The 17,195-nt window shown below is 33.7% G+C and overlaps 1 protein-coding gene across 1 annotated transcript; it reads right to left on the bottom strand.

Moving 5' to 3' along the window:
• Positions 1-11,275: 11,275 nt before the first annotated feature.
• Positions 11,276-15,473, bottom strand: LOC110801231 (inactive beta-amylase 9). The gene is made up of 3 exons (XM_022006571.2): positions 15,110-15,473; positions 12,430-12,912; positions 11,276-12,341 (listed from the first exon to the last, which is right to left on the bottom strand). The coding sequence occupies exons 1-3, from the start codon at positions 15,353-15,355 to the stop codon at positions 11,457-11,459; spliced, it is 1,614 nt and encodes a 537-aa protein (XP_021862263.1). The 5' UTR covers positions 15,356-15,473; the 3' UTR covers positions 11,276-11,456.
• Positions 15,474-17,195: the final 1,722 nt, after the last annotated feature.

Below are 17,195 nucleotides of genomic sequence, written 5' to 3'. Positions count from 1 at the left end.
ACAAATTACAGCATAATATTATAAGGTGAAGAAACTTAATTTGTTTATACAAACGGAGTAGTTTACGTTAATTTGTTCGTATTAATTATTTATAGATTTAATTATGAAGAGGAAAACAATCGACTCGTCTCGTATTTTACAGAATTCAAACCCACTCCTTAAAATAATGTTGATAATACCAATCCCAGTGGTACTGCTGAAACGAATGATGTGGTTGAAGAGACATTAATTCTAACTCATGATGAACAACCTTTATATACACATAGAGTTGAGTCGTCTACATTTAATTCGGGTGATATTTTTGTGCGTTATCCAGCATTGCGTAAGCCAATTACTAGTTATCCTGCATACGAACAAGAAAGCATTGTTGTAAAATTCGTAAAGCACGAACCTTACCAAATTCCTATGAATGAATGTCCCCAATCTGGTCCAAATGAGCATCCACAACGATTTCAGCCTAAGTGGTTTGAGACTTTTAATTGGTTGGAGTATTCACCAACTACTAGTTGCTTATTGTTTCACATGCTTTCTTTTTGGAAAGAAACCATTAGAAAAATCTAGTTCGGATACTTTTACAACGCAAGGATTTCGGAACTGGAAACGAATTGGTGGAAAAGATTGGGTTGCATCTCATATGGGAAAAGATACTAATTCAGCTCATGCATATTCTGCTTTGTGTTGGGAGAATAGGAAGAATCCTTAAGGTCATGTTGACACCGTCATTGATATTCCAAAACAGATTGTTATAACTGTTTGAGACTAAATGTTTCAATAACAATCGTTCGATGGCTTACATTTCAAAAATGTGCATTTAGGGGACACGATTAGAGTGCAACATCACTAAATCAAGGGAATTTTTTAGAGATGTTGAAACTAATTGCTTCTTGTAATAAAGATGTATAAAAAGTTGTGCTAGGAAATGCTCCACAAAATGCTCAATATATAGCTCCGTACATTCAAAAGAAAATTTTGCACATCTTTGCTCAAAAAGTGCAAAATGAAATTCGCAAGGAGATCGGTAATTCAAAATTTTGTATTGTTGTTGATGAATCTCGAGATGTATCCAAAAGGAAAGAAATGGATATTTTCATAAGATTTTTTGATGAATATGGGATTCTACGAGAACGGTGTTTAGAGTTGGTACATGTCAAGGATACTACTTCCAAGACCCTTAAAGAAGAGATCACCACAGTTTTGTCTAATCATGAGTTAAGTATTCAAAATCTTAGAGGTCGGATGACGGAGCTAGTAATATGCATGGGGAGTGGAATGCTTTGCAAGCCTTCGTTATAAAGATTAATTGTCCATAAGCATACTATGTGCATTGTCTAGCACACCAATTGCATTTGGCTCTTGTTGCTGCTGCCAGAGAAGTGTATGAGGTTCATGAATTTTTCAAAGATTTAATATTTATTGTGAATGTAGTTAGTTCTTATTCAAAGCGTCATGATGAATTACAAGATAGACAGGTAACTGAGTTGGAACACTTGGTTGAAATTGAGGAGGTTGAGACTAGTAAAGGGTTGAATCAAATAGGCACCTTGAAACTTCCCGGAGATACTAGATGGAGTTCTCATTTCAAGTCCATATATAGTGTTGTAAAGATGTTCAATGCTACACGTTTTGTCCTTGAGAAAATTGCTACTGATCGCCAAGCCACTTATGCTCAACGCGGAGATACCACTTATGCTCTTAAAAAGTTGTTGTCTTTTGATTTTTTGTTCATTTTACATGTGACGCATGAACTTATGGGAACAGATGCCCTTTGTCGAGCTTTGCAACATAAATCAATAGACATTTTAAATGCCATGGATTTAGTTTCTAGCACAAAATCTTTAATTAAAAAGTTGAGAGATGATGGATGGGAAAATCTTTTACAAAAAGTACTCTTATTCTGCAATAAACATGCCATCACAGTCCCTGATTTCCTTATTCTGATTTTATTCGGTCTCGGCGTAACAAAGATATCATATCAGTGGAGCATCACTATAGGGTGGATGTATTTACAGCTACCATGAATCAACAATAGCAGGAACTAAATAGTCATTTTAGTGAGAAAACAACAGAGCTACTTACTTAAGTACAACTTTGAATCCTATTGATGGCTATGAACATTTCAATATGGAAAAAAATTTGTCGTCTAGCAGAGAAATACTATCCGGGGGACTTTTCTGATCATGACAAATTCCATTTGAAGTATCAGCTTGAGTTATTTTTTTGTGATGCTCCTAAACATCCAGAAATGAAGAATTTGTGCACTATAGCAGATCTATGTCGAAGTTTGGCCGAAACTGAAAAGTCGGATGTTTATCCTTTGGATGACAGGTTGATTAGACTTATTTTAACACTTCTAGTCAGTACAATGACTACTGACAGAGATTTTTCAGCAATGAAAATAGTCAAGTTAATTTGCGGAATAAGATGGAAGATGACTTTCTTTCAAACTACTTGGTTGTGTATATAGAAAAAGAAATTACTGAAAAATTTACGGTTGAATCCATCACATTGGATTTTAATTCCATGAAATCTAGGAGAGTTCAATTTAGTTGATAAGTATACTTTATTTGTTTTATCAAATAATTTTTTAGAACATGTAGTCTGTTGTGAATAAGAGAAAAAAAAAGGAGAATTTAGGAGATAACAACTGTGTATATTATTCCATGAACAATGGGGTATATATACATACAATAGAATAGGATTTTCTTGGAGAAAAATAAACCTTAAGATGTAGAATATTCTGGAAATATACTAGGGGTATAATGGGCATCCACATAATATTTCATAACACTCCCCCTTGGATGTCCATTATTGAAAATTATGCCTCGTTAAAACCTTACTAGGAAAACCTTGTGGGATAAAAACCTAGTGAAGGAAAAAGAGTACATCATTCTTCATAATACGCTTGAGATGTTGCCTCATTAAAAACCTTACCAGGAAAACCCAGTGGGACAAAACCTTGGTTAAGGGAAAAAGCGCGCAACTCGTATTTATCCCCCTGATGAACACATCATTTGAAATCTTCTGGTGCAGTCTATCCAATATTGTTGAGTAGCTTCTCAAATGTAACAGTATGGAGTTCCTTGAAAATTGATTCTCCAAAGTTTAACTTGAATCTTCAATTCTCCACTCGAATAGATGAGATGAACATCTATATCACCAATGTTTTGAAAATAATATATGTATGTCATGTGCTTTTCTAACTCATTCGATACATTTGTTTTTGGTTTTCCCGATGCATAATATAATATTATTTTAGCTTCACCTAATATAAGTACATTTTCTTGTACATGATATTACAAAACTTATTCATACATATTGGACATATATACCTTCTTCCGGATGTCATAAATTGTAGTTTTCGATCAATATTTATCAAACTTTCTTTGGTCATACTTTCATGGCAATACATGATAAATAACAATATCATCGTCCAACTTGGAGGTATAATATAACTAATAATGTTATTTATGGTTCTTCTGGACCATAACATATTATCCATTGGAAAGATATTACATACATTTATCTTATATTTTAAGATGATTCATATTTGCACAAGAATTCTTTCATGAATAAATTAATATGTATGTTTCAAAACTCTCAAGTATTCAAACTACTGGTTGAGACGACATTTCAAAAACAATCTTTAAGAGTTTTGATAATATCTCATCACTGTTGGGATGTTTATATGCAAAAACTCAAGGAGCTAGATGTTTAAGAACATCATATATAAGCTCTTCATGAACTTTTATTTGCATGAATCATAACATGTTGTTAAATAAACATCATATAATTCTTTTGCAACTACTAGCACAACGGAGTAAGAATCTCCTCTTGTAAATTTCTACCAAAGTTGCAAATTTGTCTTATTATGCTTTGGATGCATATTCATATACGTCATGATAATAGTTTAGAAATGTTTTTTATACAATATAAAATTCATAACTGGATAAATCAAAATCATACAATGATAAAATGTAAAATGAGCTAAATGTATGATGAATGATGCATTTACCTATTAATTACACATGTACATGAACGTAAGACTCAAAACGCAAAACACTGTATAGTGTGGATTATAAAATCCATAACTTTTTTTTTGGACTTCGGGTCCATGAGCTCATTATGATTATGCGACATCAACAAGAACATATATTTCAGATCCCCATTCTCAAGTCATTACTTTTTGCATATGCATATCGGTTCCATCATATACCGGCATCATCAAGTATTAGTTAATATATATTTTGCATGCTATTCAAGATGATATCTGAATACATATTAAATCGATACCACTAAACTTTTCTCATGGCCATCTATTTTAGTTCAGATATCTATACCACTTCAAAGGTATTTCATACACTATATATTAGTGTTTTCTTTATTTTCAATAATATCATCAACTGCACTATCTTGTCCTTTTCATATAAACAAATTTATTTTGCACTATGTTGGAACCGTATATATGATCTACACTTTAGGTGTAGATATTTAAATAAATATTAGCAAGATATATAATTCTCAACACTTAATATATGTAACATCGAGCACTATAACCATTATACACCTTTATGCCTTTGAACATGTAACAAGTTAACACAATCAAGTCATAGATATTTATGTCCAAACATACTACGAGGACATAAAGCTGGCATGTACACTTACTCATATGGGGATCAATTTATTATCTTTCAATTTTACCAACTTATTTTTGCTCGTCTCCCCCTAAGTTGGGAAAATATTTTCAATATGTTATGGGGCATAAAAAATTTCACCAACTAAATAATACACTTTTCAACGTGTATTTTGATAAATATTACATACTTTTGTTCTCTTCTAGAGATCAACATTGATTATGGGGAGTAGATATAATATGCAGTTGTTTTCTTCATATTTTCTCTTTTCGTGCTGACATATGATTGCCCCAATCAAGAGATTTATTATGCTTATTTATGATACTTAAATCAATCACAAAACACTTGTAAACTTATTGGTGATCTTCAAGTCACCTACTATCATTCTGGTGAACTTCATGTCACTTACTATCATGGTGAACTTCAAACCACCTATCATATCATTATATAAGTTTTTAAAGTAATTAATATCTCTTGTACGTATTTATTTTCTCAATCGATTTCATTATAATTTTCGATTGAAACACAACTCAACCTCATCACTATGTCTTGCCTTTAGATATATACAATATGTGAGGGAGTGTCAGCACATTAACTTTTATTTGACAGGAATTTTCAAATTCTCGTGACGGGTGTTCGTAAACCCGGATGGCCTGGAATATCACATCATGTAATATCATACGAAATTTTTCATTCTCTAACTTCTGGTTAGATTCTCAAAGTTATCATTATAATTATAATAATATAAAACTTGGTCATATTGTGATGTGATATAACGACACAAACATGTGTCTCAATTATAATGGCAAGACAATCTAAATAAAACTTATGAAAGATAGCTTGTACTCTTCAGGAGTATTAACTACAATATTGACACATATAATAAAAGTATCCATCTCCAGAATGGTATGTAATGATGTAATCTTGTACTCATGCTCATAAAGCGAGTCGATAAGATATGAACAAATATTTGTACCAAATTCAACATCGTTGTATCATAGTCTTGATCATATACTACTACTTTTATTATGTTGAGAGTTATCTCCCCCTAATCCTTTCATGTATTTATTTATAAATTTGGTTCAGAGAGCGCGCTACAATGTCGATTAGACATATGTGTAATCCCCCGTAATTTTATAAATTTTAATAATAAATTTTAAAATATAGTTAATTATATTTAAATAGAATTTACGAATTTTAGAAATAAATATATAATTAATGTATATTTATTTGATTACATTTTAAATATTTTAACGGTTTATGAAATCAAAAATAATTTTAGAATTTTACGTTGAAAAGAATTCGAATTACGAAAACACGTTCGATTGAATTTGGAAAAGCAATCCTAACCGTTTTAGATTCAAACAAACTAAATCCTAATTCTAGCCAAATTGGGTGAAGCCCAAAGTCTTAAAACCAAAACTCTCACCTCCCTTCTCTTTGAATTTCACATAAAAACTAAACAAGAAAACAAAACCCTTCCTTCTCCTCAACATTCACGTGAATTGCAAAATATCTCAAGCCTCCATTGCTTGCTACTCGCCGCCGCCACCACCCACCGGCAACCACTCCTCCGCCGTCGGTAAACTCCTCTCCTCCTCTCCCCTCGTGTTTCCTTCTCTTCCCTTTTGTTTCTTTGTTTCTTTCATTTTCGCTCCTCCTTAACCGTGTTGTTGGTTTGCCGCACAGCACCACCACCGTCAGCCGATGCCACCTTGCCACGTCGCACCGCGCCGACCACTTGCACCGCCTGCAGCCGGCCGCCGCCCTTGCGGCCAAAACTTCTCCTTCCTTCTCGTTCTTTATTTTCTCCTCCTCCTTGCAGCCTGTGCAAGCCATCCACAACCACCACCGCGCCCAGCCGCGTGTCCTAGCTCGCCTGACCACCGCCGCCGCCACGCCCTGTCCGCCGGCCAGCATCTCATTCCCTCTTTTTGGTTAATTCTTTACCCTTTTATTTAATTAATGTAATATTTATGTTTTAATAATTTAATTAAGGTTTTCATAATTTAAATTATTAGTTTTGATAATTTATATTTAGAATTCAAATTATATGTTGATTTATAAACTAATTTATTTTAAGATTTGTTAACCATGTTTAAGTTAGGACTTTAATTATGTTATTAATTTAATTCATGATTTCTTGGATTAGATTTATAGTTTTATGGTTTAATTATAATTTTCAGATTATATGTTTTATATAATTAAGTTGTTAATTTTCAGATATATAATTTGATTAAAATAGGAGTTTTAATTATTAAAGCATGAATTTTAAGTCTTTAATGGTTGGAAATCATGGTGGGATGATTAGGGATTAGGAAATTTATTGTTTCAATATTCTAAGAACGTAAATTGGTCTTGGCGAAGTTTTTAAACAAGTTATATTGCTGAAAATTTAAAGTATGATGTTTGCGAAGAGTTTTCAACGAATTTCAATCATTAATTCAATAATTATGATGCTATAGGAAATCAAATATTCAAGTTTTGATAGGGGAAGGTTCTAAATATGGTTAGGATGTATTTAGAATGCTTTATTATTGTTGCGAATGATTAGAAATTGATTGGGAATATTTGTTGGGTGTTTTAGGCGGAGAATTCTCTATCGGCGACTTTTGAAAGTGTTAAGTAACCTATCAATTTGTTTACACAAGGTACGTAAATACCTGTGTGCTTGGGGATGTGTGCTTATGTTGAAACCATGTTGTTATGTCTTTGAACTTGGTTATGTTCAAATTTACATGTTTAATGTTGTTGGATGAACGTGTTGAACATGGATTTTATTATGAGAATTATAACATGTTAGCGTGGATGATTGATGCAAGCATGTTGGTTGGGAACATTATATTATTTCATTCATATTGGTTTAGATTGATTGATCGTCGTTCCCTTTTAGCATTTCACTACCTTATGAAGGCCGAGGACCTTGTTTAGTAAGTTGAAACTTTATACCCATATCAAGGGGTTAACCATTGTTAAAGGAAAGGTTGAATTAATTGGAATGAATTCTTGATTGACAGTTTGTGATCACTTATTTAATTCCAAGATAAAAACAGTTGCGAATACTTGTTGATTGTATGATTAATGTGATTGTTGAGTCATAACAGAGTATTAATCTGTAAATCATGTAAAGTGAAACTGAGTAACAATAGCTTTAGACTGTGCACGTCTGAAGTGACGAACAATCAGGAGTTGGGGTCATGGGTCGCCTATGACTTTTTCTGGGGCCGGATTGATCACCGGTTCTATTTTATTCAAAAGTTCCTCGATATCGCAGGCCATTGGGGTTACGGAGTCGCGCCCGTACCTCGTCTTCCTTAGTGAAGGCTTCTGGTGGACAACTCGGTCCATTGACTATTTCAATTAAAATAATATTAATAATATAAAAGTCTAGTCCAGTCTAGTCCAGTCTAGTCTAGTTTAGTCAAGTGTGGTCTTCAAATTAATATGTTTTGCCTGCCCTTACTTATGTTTTATTAGTATCATACTAGAATTGTTCGCTTAATAGAATCATGTTAGGATTACTATTGCTTTAGTATGTAGTACTCAAATTTGTTGATTACGTGTTTTGTTTGTGTGTGTTGATCATGGCTATGCTTTATTGATCCTGTGATGACCCATTTTGGTGAGCAGTCCCTAAAGATCAATAAGCGTTGCCCATCTACAGGTTTGAATATGATGCATCATTGGGATCGGGATTAGAGAGCTTGTATTTATTTTGATTTGCTAAGTGACTTGGGTTTGTTAAATTGGAATTTAAACTTGTCGTACTATCTACATTACTTTATTTTCGTTGATTGGTTTTGCGAATTAACTTTGTAATTGATTATTTATAAACCTAAAGTTAGTTTTATGTTTTCCGCTGCAAAATTCTGAATAAGCCGTTACGTTTTCACACGGGCGATAATACTTTGATAATTCTATATAGTTATATTTATAGAAAAGGTTATTTTAGAAAAAGGAGAATTGTCGGGGTGTTACAATATGCTTTCATTATCTTCATACACCATATTTATCTATAATTTATTAACTTGTGATGAGTACTAATAAAGCTCAACAAGATGTTTTGGTGTAATGGGCCCAACTTTTATTTAATATTTTCTCCGCAACCAACCAAAAATATAAAGTTTGAGTTTTCTCATCATTAGCTTTTACTTGATTTTCATCATTTACAATCTCACTTATGGTGTGTATTTTGAAATTACATTCATACTCATTTATTCCGCCATGATTATACTATGTTTTACTTTCACATTCTCGATCATGACTATTGACATTATCTTTACCATTTTTAGTCATACATTTCTCATTCACTTCTGGGAATGGTTTAATTACCTAGTTGAATGTGATCATAATATTTTTCTTCAGGATTTCGGTATTTTGCTCATCCACCAAAAGACAATATATGAACTATCTTTCTCAAAATTATCGTGTCTGCAGGACCACACTAGTTTCATAAAGAAATGTAGGGCATCTTGACAACAAGATTTAGAAACTATTATAGTTTTCTAGGTCATATTTCTTGTACTTCTCCAAAGGGTATGTGGGCCTTTAATGGTCAAATGTCCAGACTTAAGTCGCGAACCTATTTCGACTTGTAAACAAAAATCAAGGGTATATATTTGCAATTCAACCTATAACACCTTTGATTAATAAATTTTCTTCAAGAATGAGCAAGGCCCCACATATTTAAGTTTTCAATATTATATTGTAAATTCTATTATAAATTATTTCTTTGCTTGAATAGACCAATGTCCTTTTCCTACACAACGGTAACATACATTGGTCATATTCTCATTTTTATCTTTCTCTTGTTTGTTACCATTTTTATCCCACTTCTAGTGGTAATATGAGTACTTGAGAGAACCATCTCGACCTCGACCATATATCTGTATCCACGCCCACGTCCATGACACGTACATGACACGTCCTCGATCATTATTGTTGTGTAGTATTTTTCTTCCCATGATGGGATGTCACATTCGCTTCAGGGAATGGAGCATAACCAGTTGGACGCGATTCATGATTTTTCATCCATATCTCGTTTTTTTTTTCCAGCCACAAGGAGACAAGATATAAGTTCATAATATTTTTTAAATATCTTTTCACAGTATTGTGTCTCGGGACAACAATATTATTTTCGGGAAGGGTAGAATATGTTTTCTCCATCATTTCTACATCAGTGATTTTCTCTCCACATAATTTCAACTATGAAGTAATTCTGAATATAACTGAGTTATATTCACTTACACACTTAAAGTCTTGTAGTTTTAAATGTAACCAATCATAACGAGTTCTAGATAATATCATAGTTTTTTTTTTGTGATCATACGTATTTTTTTGTTAGATTACTCAATGATGTGTAGGTCTTTAACGGTCAGATGTTCAATTTTGTGACTTTTGTGAAGATGATGGCTAGTACAACCAAGTGCATACAACCAAGTGCATAAACGTCCAGAAAGAAAAAGACTTGGTCTATCATCTCCGTAATACTTCGTATTCAATTCCAACAATCCAAAAATTCAATACAAAATCAATTCTTAGTTTCTCGGGTGACGGTAATTTTTTATGTTTTTTTTTGTCTTCCGTTGGTTAAAAGTGCAAGAAATTTACAGAAACATCATCCGTATAAAGTGCAAGAAAATTTACAGGAACATCATTTGTATCCTCAACATTATAGCGCTTTGCAGTTTGCACCGTGATAGTAGTAATTTGGAAATTAGAGATATTATACACTAATACATGTTACACTTCATATGATTATTAATCCACTAAATTATCACAATACCCGTGACACGAAACAACATTGGAAAATTGAAAAGTTTCATATGTATGTGAGATCAGATTGGTCTTGCCATAAATCTCCAAATTCCAAAATCTCATACGAAGTAAAATCTAGTGAATAATCATAAAATTGAATTAATAATAGCATCAGATTTGAGCCGTACCTTAATAAACATTAGTGACATATGATTGTGATTTGCACTTTGATAGATTTCGCGTAGAACTATGATGCTGATAACGTGTTGTGAATAAGAGGAAAAAAAAAAGGAGAATTTAAGAGAGAACCACTGTTTGTATTATTCCATGAACAAACATACAATAGAATAGGATTTGCTTGGAGAACAATAAACCCTAAGATCTAGAATATTTCGGAAATATATTAAGGATATAATGGGCATCCACATAATATTTCATAACATAGTCGCATTTTTTCAACACACAGTTATTATTTTTGAATTGAAAGTTATATGTACATTTCATACTAGTTAAATTTCTTGTTATATTTAGTTTGGCCCAGGTGATAATTTTTTTCTAGATCCGCCGCTAATCGTAGGGTTGATTAAGAGCAAGGTTAGACAAAGTCATGGATAACATGATGAATGGCACCGGTGTCCAAAAGCGAAGGACGAGAACTAGCAAGCTCTTATCCATTCTGTTTTCCTCATGAGGAAACTCATATTTCCGCACAGGGTTAATTTCCCCGTGAGGAAAACCAACACTCCTCTTCCCCATTGTTGAGATATGGTGAGTAACCCCATCCAGAAAAAAAAAAAATAAGAGATATGGTAACATTTATCCTCATCGACGGGAATGCTATAAGCTTTCATGGGTATTTTCATGCTCAGTTAGCGAAGAAAGAGAGATACAAAGAAGCAAGCATTAATTTGCCTTTTTGTTTGAATAAATCATATATTTATACAGCAGAATGGGGAGAATATGGGTCCTTAATGCGTCTTACAGTTACAACCTCGTACAACTGCAATAAGGAAACCTGAGAGGCAATAAGGTTGAGTATTTACATAATCTTTTCTAAAGAAAGACCAGTTATGCAGTTTGCAGCTTAAGGGCCTCTGACCTCATATGTATAGTTTCCACAGCTCTCGTAGTCGTAGTGTCTGGCATATCATCGACATCAAGGTCCAAGTCCAACTGATTTACTGCACGAACGAATGCTGTGAATATTGGAAAATGCTTCGGGGAGAAGAAATCTGCTCCCATCCTCTGATATGTGAATGAACTCACAACTGCCTTCTCTTCTGAAAGATTACTCTTTATTTTTTCAAACCCATTATTCACTCTACAAACAGAGGAGTTTTCACCATACATGCCCACTCCTTGCTTCGTGCAAGAATCCTTAATTTGTACAAGTAATGATCCATTTTGTTGGTGTGCGTCTGACAAATCCAATCCTGGCAGTATTATCCGGCATGAATTCTTGGCAAACATCTCAACCACAGATTCATATCCATCTCTATTAACTGTGTTGTAAAAACCAGCTGTCAGCTCACAAGGGTGTGACCGAGTCTTATACCATGAATGCACTAAGGGTAACTTTCCAGAAATGGTCGTTGGAATTTCACCAAATACAGTTGAGGCGAGGGAAAGGATGCGGTTACCATGCTCAACGAGCTGGTGGGAGTACCAAGAAAGGAAGAAGTCACCATAAGGTGTCTCCCAAGAACCACCATCATCCTTGAAGAAGTTGTTTGCATTGGGAGACTCGTCATATTTAGGTACATCGTGAGGTCCACCCAAACCCCACATAGGTTTGCCTGTTTCTTCAGCGTACTGCTTCAGATGTGAGAGCATGTATTTATCATAGCACTGGAATTCTCCAACACCCAACTGATTATTGAGTGCTGTTGTTGTTGCATCATGGAACGAAGGATACCGAAGCTCACCATCAGGTCCAAGCCCTACTGTGATACCCTGCAGAAAGCAGTGGAAATGACATCATTAGTTAATGATAAACAGTTACCTCACCAAAATATATTTGCAAACAGTTAGCTATACTCACAGTAATAGTGGATCCCATGAAAGGTGAAAATATTGCATTGAAACTCTCTAAGAAATTTTGATACACTTGGATTGGCGACGTACTGTCAAAAACAGGCAAATCATCAACAGCTAACGATAGACAATCTTTGTATTGTCTCCCTGAACGGTCCATAAAGTATATATTAGGGTCAGCTTCACCAACTCGAGACACCCAATCAGGAAGTGATATTTTTGGTTCCTGAGACGCATGAAAGCAAAATGATATACGCAACTTTAAACCCAAATTTTGGACCATCTCTGCAATAGCAAGGTAGCCAGACCAGTCATATATTCCCATATTGTCCTTCTCAACAATTCCCCACCAGACAGGCAGCTCCACACCATCGACGCCCAGTAGCTTTAAGGCTTTTAAGCCAGCAGTCATAGCCCTCTCATGATTTACTGTGTTGTACTGTGACACCGTATCTAAGGGTAACCCTACAAAGAGTCTTACGCCACCAACCTGGATATTCAAATAGTTGGTACAATTAGATGAGATAAAATCATCAGCTAGTTTTAATTTCGATGACTCTACTATGTAGTGAAGTCAACAACATCAAGTAGCCAGTGTTAGACAAAAATACATTAGTATTTCTGTTTTAATATATTCACCTTTTTTTCTAGTTTGAATTGAATGACATTAATCGAACAGTATAATATCATAATTGAACTTCACACACACACACACACACACACACACACACACACACCCTACCTCTATTAAAAGATAAAACTCCAATGTAACATATTTGATCATCTTCAAGATGGAAATTCCCCACCCATTTGAAAATAAGTTCAAAAAGAGATTAGAATAAGTTTACTTATGGCCTTCAGTTGCTTAGCATAAAATTTAACCGAAAAACAAAACTTATCATGATGCCTCTCTCCCTAGAGAGATTTCACTTTCTCACTTCTATGAAAGTAAATGTACATGAAATTTTGATCAAGATAAATTTTAAAAACACTTCAAAACATCTACGCCTACTTTAGCTTCATGCACGCATTGTCAATGCTTAACCCAGTGATACTCACAAATTCATTTTGATTATTTCCTCCGTATTTCAATTCTTCAGTTATATAATTACATTGACAAAGACAGAAAATTTTCCAAGCAAATCCTCTGCTTTGCTGGTTCACTTATGTAGGCTTCCATAGCCAAACAAACTGAAAATTTTCATGAATCTTGAACCACCCAATCACAAATTTTCCAAATCTAACAAAATTTAGACTTTTAGGACACTAGTCAATAGTATTTCTATCATAGAACGAACTAATCTTATTTTAGATTAGAATGTCCATTTCTGATGGAGCCAAAGATTCATTTATTCTTTTGGCTGTGGATGTAATGGACTAAATCAAAATGGTTCTTAAAACCTCTTCGCTTCGCTTCCTTTCCATGAAGTAGAAGATGGTCGTCCCGTTGTCGTCCCTTTATCTCTTTTGGGTCAATTGGAAACTTCTCTGCAATTGCAGGGGGTAAGGTTGCGTACACCCGACCCCCCCTTACCCTGCTTCTTGCGGGAGCCTCTTTGAGGCAATGGGGTAATGATAATGATAATGAAATGGGTTGAACAAAAGTAAAGATCACAGTGGCTAGACACAATACTAGCCCTTGTTCTGTCTAAACATGCACGATTGTAATTACTCAGCACGATTGTAATTACTCAGCCCAAATGGTGAAATTTACAAATCGACCTATCCCTTCGTCCAGCCATAATAGGTCACATTTGGTTAGAGGTCATTTAGACGGCATTGACATAAAATGTAATTACCCTTAATAAATTATACAACTGTCTATGAACAAGCTTGATATTGTGATACTACTCATTAAATCCTAAAATTGTAGAATTATAAATTTGGTGAGACATAATTTGACATACTAGATACAGATACTGGCCAATTATTTTACGACAAGAGGGTAACAAAAACTAATACTCCATAACAGGTAAACTGCAAACCATGCAGATGGGTGCTAAACAGGTCTTCACTTTTCCCCCTCCTCTTCCTTTTGCCTTCCCCATAATAAGGACGAGAAAGTCTATGTCGAAAGTGGCTTGTGTCCAAATGGAAGCAAGTGACTCGTGTTAGTACCGATTAATTTGGTATTGGTACTGAATTAGTGCATTAGTGTGTTATTGGTATACTAATACTCTAGTAATTAGTACCCATATGAGTCACCTGTATTACATACTTGTGTTGGTACAGAGGTTAAATTGGGTGACTTGTGTACAATTTGGTCACAAGCCACTTGAAACCCACTAGAATAGACATGTTACACCCAATTTTAGCACGCCATCCTAACTGTATTTGCACCCAATTCCCGTTCATAATACTGGTTCTATGAATCGGTATCCTTGTAATTCTGCCAGTTTGTAGAACCGGTAGTGAGCTAATGGGGCACCGGTTCTTTCGTTACAACGCAAAGACGCACAATTACCATTTCAAAATCAGAATCAGATCAAACCTCAAAGGAACAAGGTGAGAAATCCAACTTTCGGATTCAGGGAACAAGTACTACTTTTAAATTTTTTCAAAAATAACATATTCAAAATAAATAATGAACTTCATAATTCATATTCTAAACTAACCCCAATTCAAAAACGACAAACAAAAATATATATATATATATATATATATTGGGTTAAAGCGAAAAGGCTCACAGATTGGCAGCTCGTAAGAAGAATTGAATTAGCCTTCTCCTCAGCAACAATAGCATCACCTTGAACAGCTTTGAGAGTAAATCCAACCCTATGATTACTGTTTTCAAAAGAAACCCTATTTTTGGGAATCAACATATTTTTATTTTTATGATTATTGCTTTTAAAATTGGAAAACCCTAACTCCCTCAAATTTTCATCGGCCTTTCCAATATTCATTTGAGAATTACCAATTACCGAGATCTCCATGGTAATAGTAGTGCCTAGAAAAGAGAAAACTGAAAAGCAATAGAAATTAAGAAATTATGAAGATTTCTGAAATTTTGGGTTGGATTGAAAAAAATAAAAAAGTGGAATTTTGAAAAAAAGGATAAAAGGGTGATGAGAAGTTAAATAAGAAATGTACTTTTTTAGGTGGGCGGGATCCAACAAAGTGAAAAACCTATAAAAGTCTGACACGTGTCTTTACACGTGTAAGTGAAGTTTAACCGCAGAAAATTGTTTTGGATTAGGATTTTCCAGGTTTTTTCCTCGTCACAATTTTGTAATTTTTGGAAGTCGTGTGTGGATGAAACAATCTTAAGCCTTTTTCAGAACCACGTGACCGATAGAGCAACCTTAGCCATTAAAAAAAAAATACGAGTAATACTCCTTCAGTCCTTCGGTATTTTATTAACGGGTGTTCTCTTCAATTTACAAGGCTTGAATTTACCTAAACTTATTTAAATTTAACTATATCTGAATTTATAAGATTTTAGGCAAATTTGTTAAAAATGACATTTTATAACTCAAATTTTGCGAAAAAAGACCTTATATAATTTTTTTTGTAAAATAACACCTTAATGTAAAATTTTTTGCGAGTTAAGACCTTATATAAAATTATTTTTGTGAAATTACACATTAATGTAATATATTTTTGCGAAAAACAACCAAAAGTAAATTTCCGGCATTGACTGAGCTTTTCCGGCCATTGACTTGCACGTGAGAAGCACGTGTAACTTTATTTTACTAATAACACCAAATTTTCCTCCAAAATTCTAAGCTTTAAAACCTAAAGTTGAAAAAAAAAACCGAAATAAAATCAAGTTTGAAAATTCAAGAGTCGGGAAAATCAGTGTCTTTAGCCAAGGTAAGCCACACGTGCTGCTCACGTGCAAGTCAGTGGCCGGAAAAGCTCAGTCAATGCCGGAAACTTCCCTTAGGTCCTTTCTCGCAAAAAAAATTACTTTAAGGTGTGTTTTCACAAAAAAAATTATATAAGGTCCTTTCTCGCAAAATTTGAGTTATAAAATGTCCTTTTTGACAAATTTGCCAAGATTTTATACGACCTTATCTAACTTATAGGACTTTATATAGGACCTTATTTTCATGTCCTGTAATTTACAATAAGATCTTATATAAGTTCCAATAAGGTCGTATAAGTTCCAATAAGGTCATATAAGTTCCGCAATTTTTTGGTTGTATCCAGGTACAACCAGAGTTGGTTGCACCCCATCCAAAACGACGTCGTTTTGTGTTGTTTAAGATGAACATTAATATATTGGTATTAAAATGAACATTTACTATTTTGGAAATGAACATGTATTTATTTATTTGGAAATAAACATTTACTATTTCGGAAATTAACATTTACTATTTTGGAAATGAACATTTATTTATTTATTTGGAAATGAAAATTTATCTACTCATTCGAATATTAATGTTTATCTAATTATTTTGCAATCCACATTTATTCAACCAATTTAGAAATGAACATTTATCTACTGGTTGTGAAATGAGTGTTTACTAATTTTAAAATGAGCTTAGTTATTGCATTACTATGTCATTACTTTGAACATATATTTACATATATTGAGCAATTAAAGCATGTCAAATAACATATTTTACCAAAAAAAATTTAACATTTTAGGCAATGCCTTTGTAACATTGTACTTGAATTATAAGATATTGGTAGAAATCATCCACTTATTTTTCCATAACTTTAATCTTGAATCTTGCTTTTGATGTTGTCTCGAGTTCTTATACGTTGAATGTGTGTATGAAGTGTAATTTGAACACAATATTTGACTTCCACGGTTTCACTTTCCTC

The sequence above is a fragment of the Spinacia oleracea genome, chromosome 3 (assembly GCF_020520425.1).
Source record: "Spinacia oleracea cultivar Varoflay chromosome 3, BTI_SOV_V1, whole genome shotgun sequence".
Classification (NCBI taxonomy): Eukaryota; Viridiplantae; Streptophyta; class Magnoliopsida; order Caryophyllales; family Amaranthaceae; genus Spinacia; species Spinacia oleracea.
Note: the sequence above shows the minus strand (reverse complement) of the source record. Positions and strands in the feature narration are given on the sequence as shown.

Coding starts and splice junctions, on each gene's coding strand:
- LOC110801231 (XM_022006571.2), bottom strand. CDS start 15,355: ATGGAGATCTCGGTAATTGGTAATTCTCAAATGAATATTGGAAAGGCC. Junction 12,913..15,109: donor TTCTTACGAGCTGCCAATCT/GTGAGCCTTTTC, acceptor TTGAATATCCAG/GTTGGTGGCGTAAGACTCTT. Junction 12,342..12,429: donor TCATGGGATCCACTATTACT/GTGAGTATAGCT, acceptor TGCTTTCTGCAG/GGTATCACAGTAGGGCTTGG.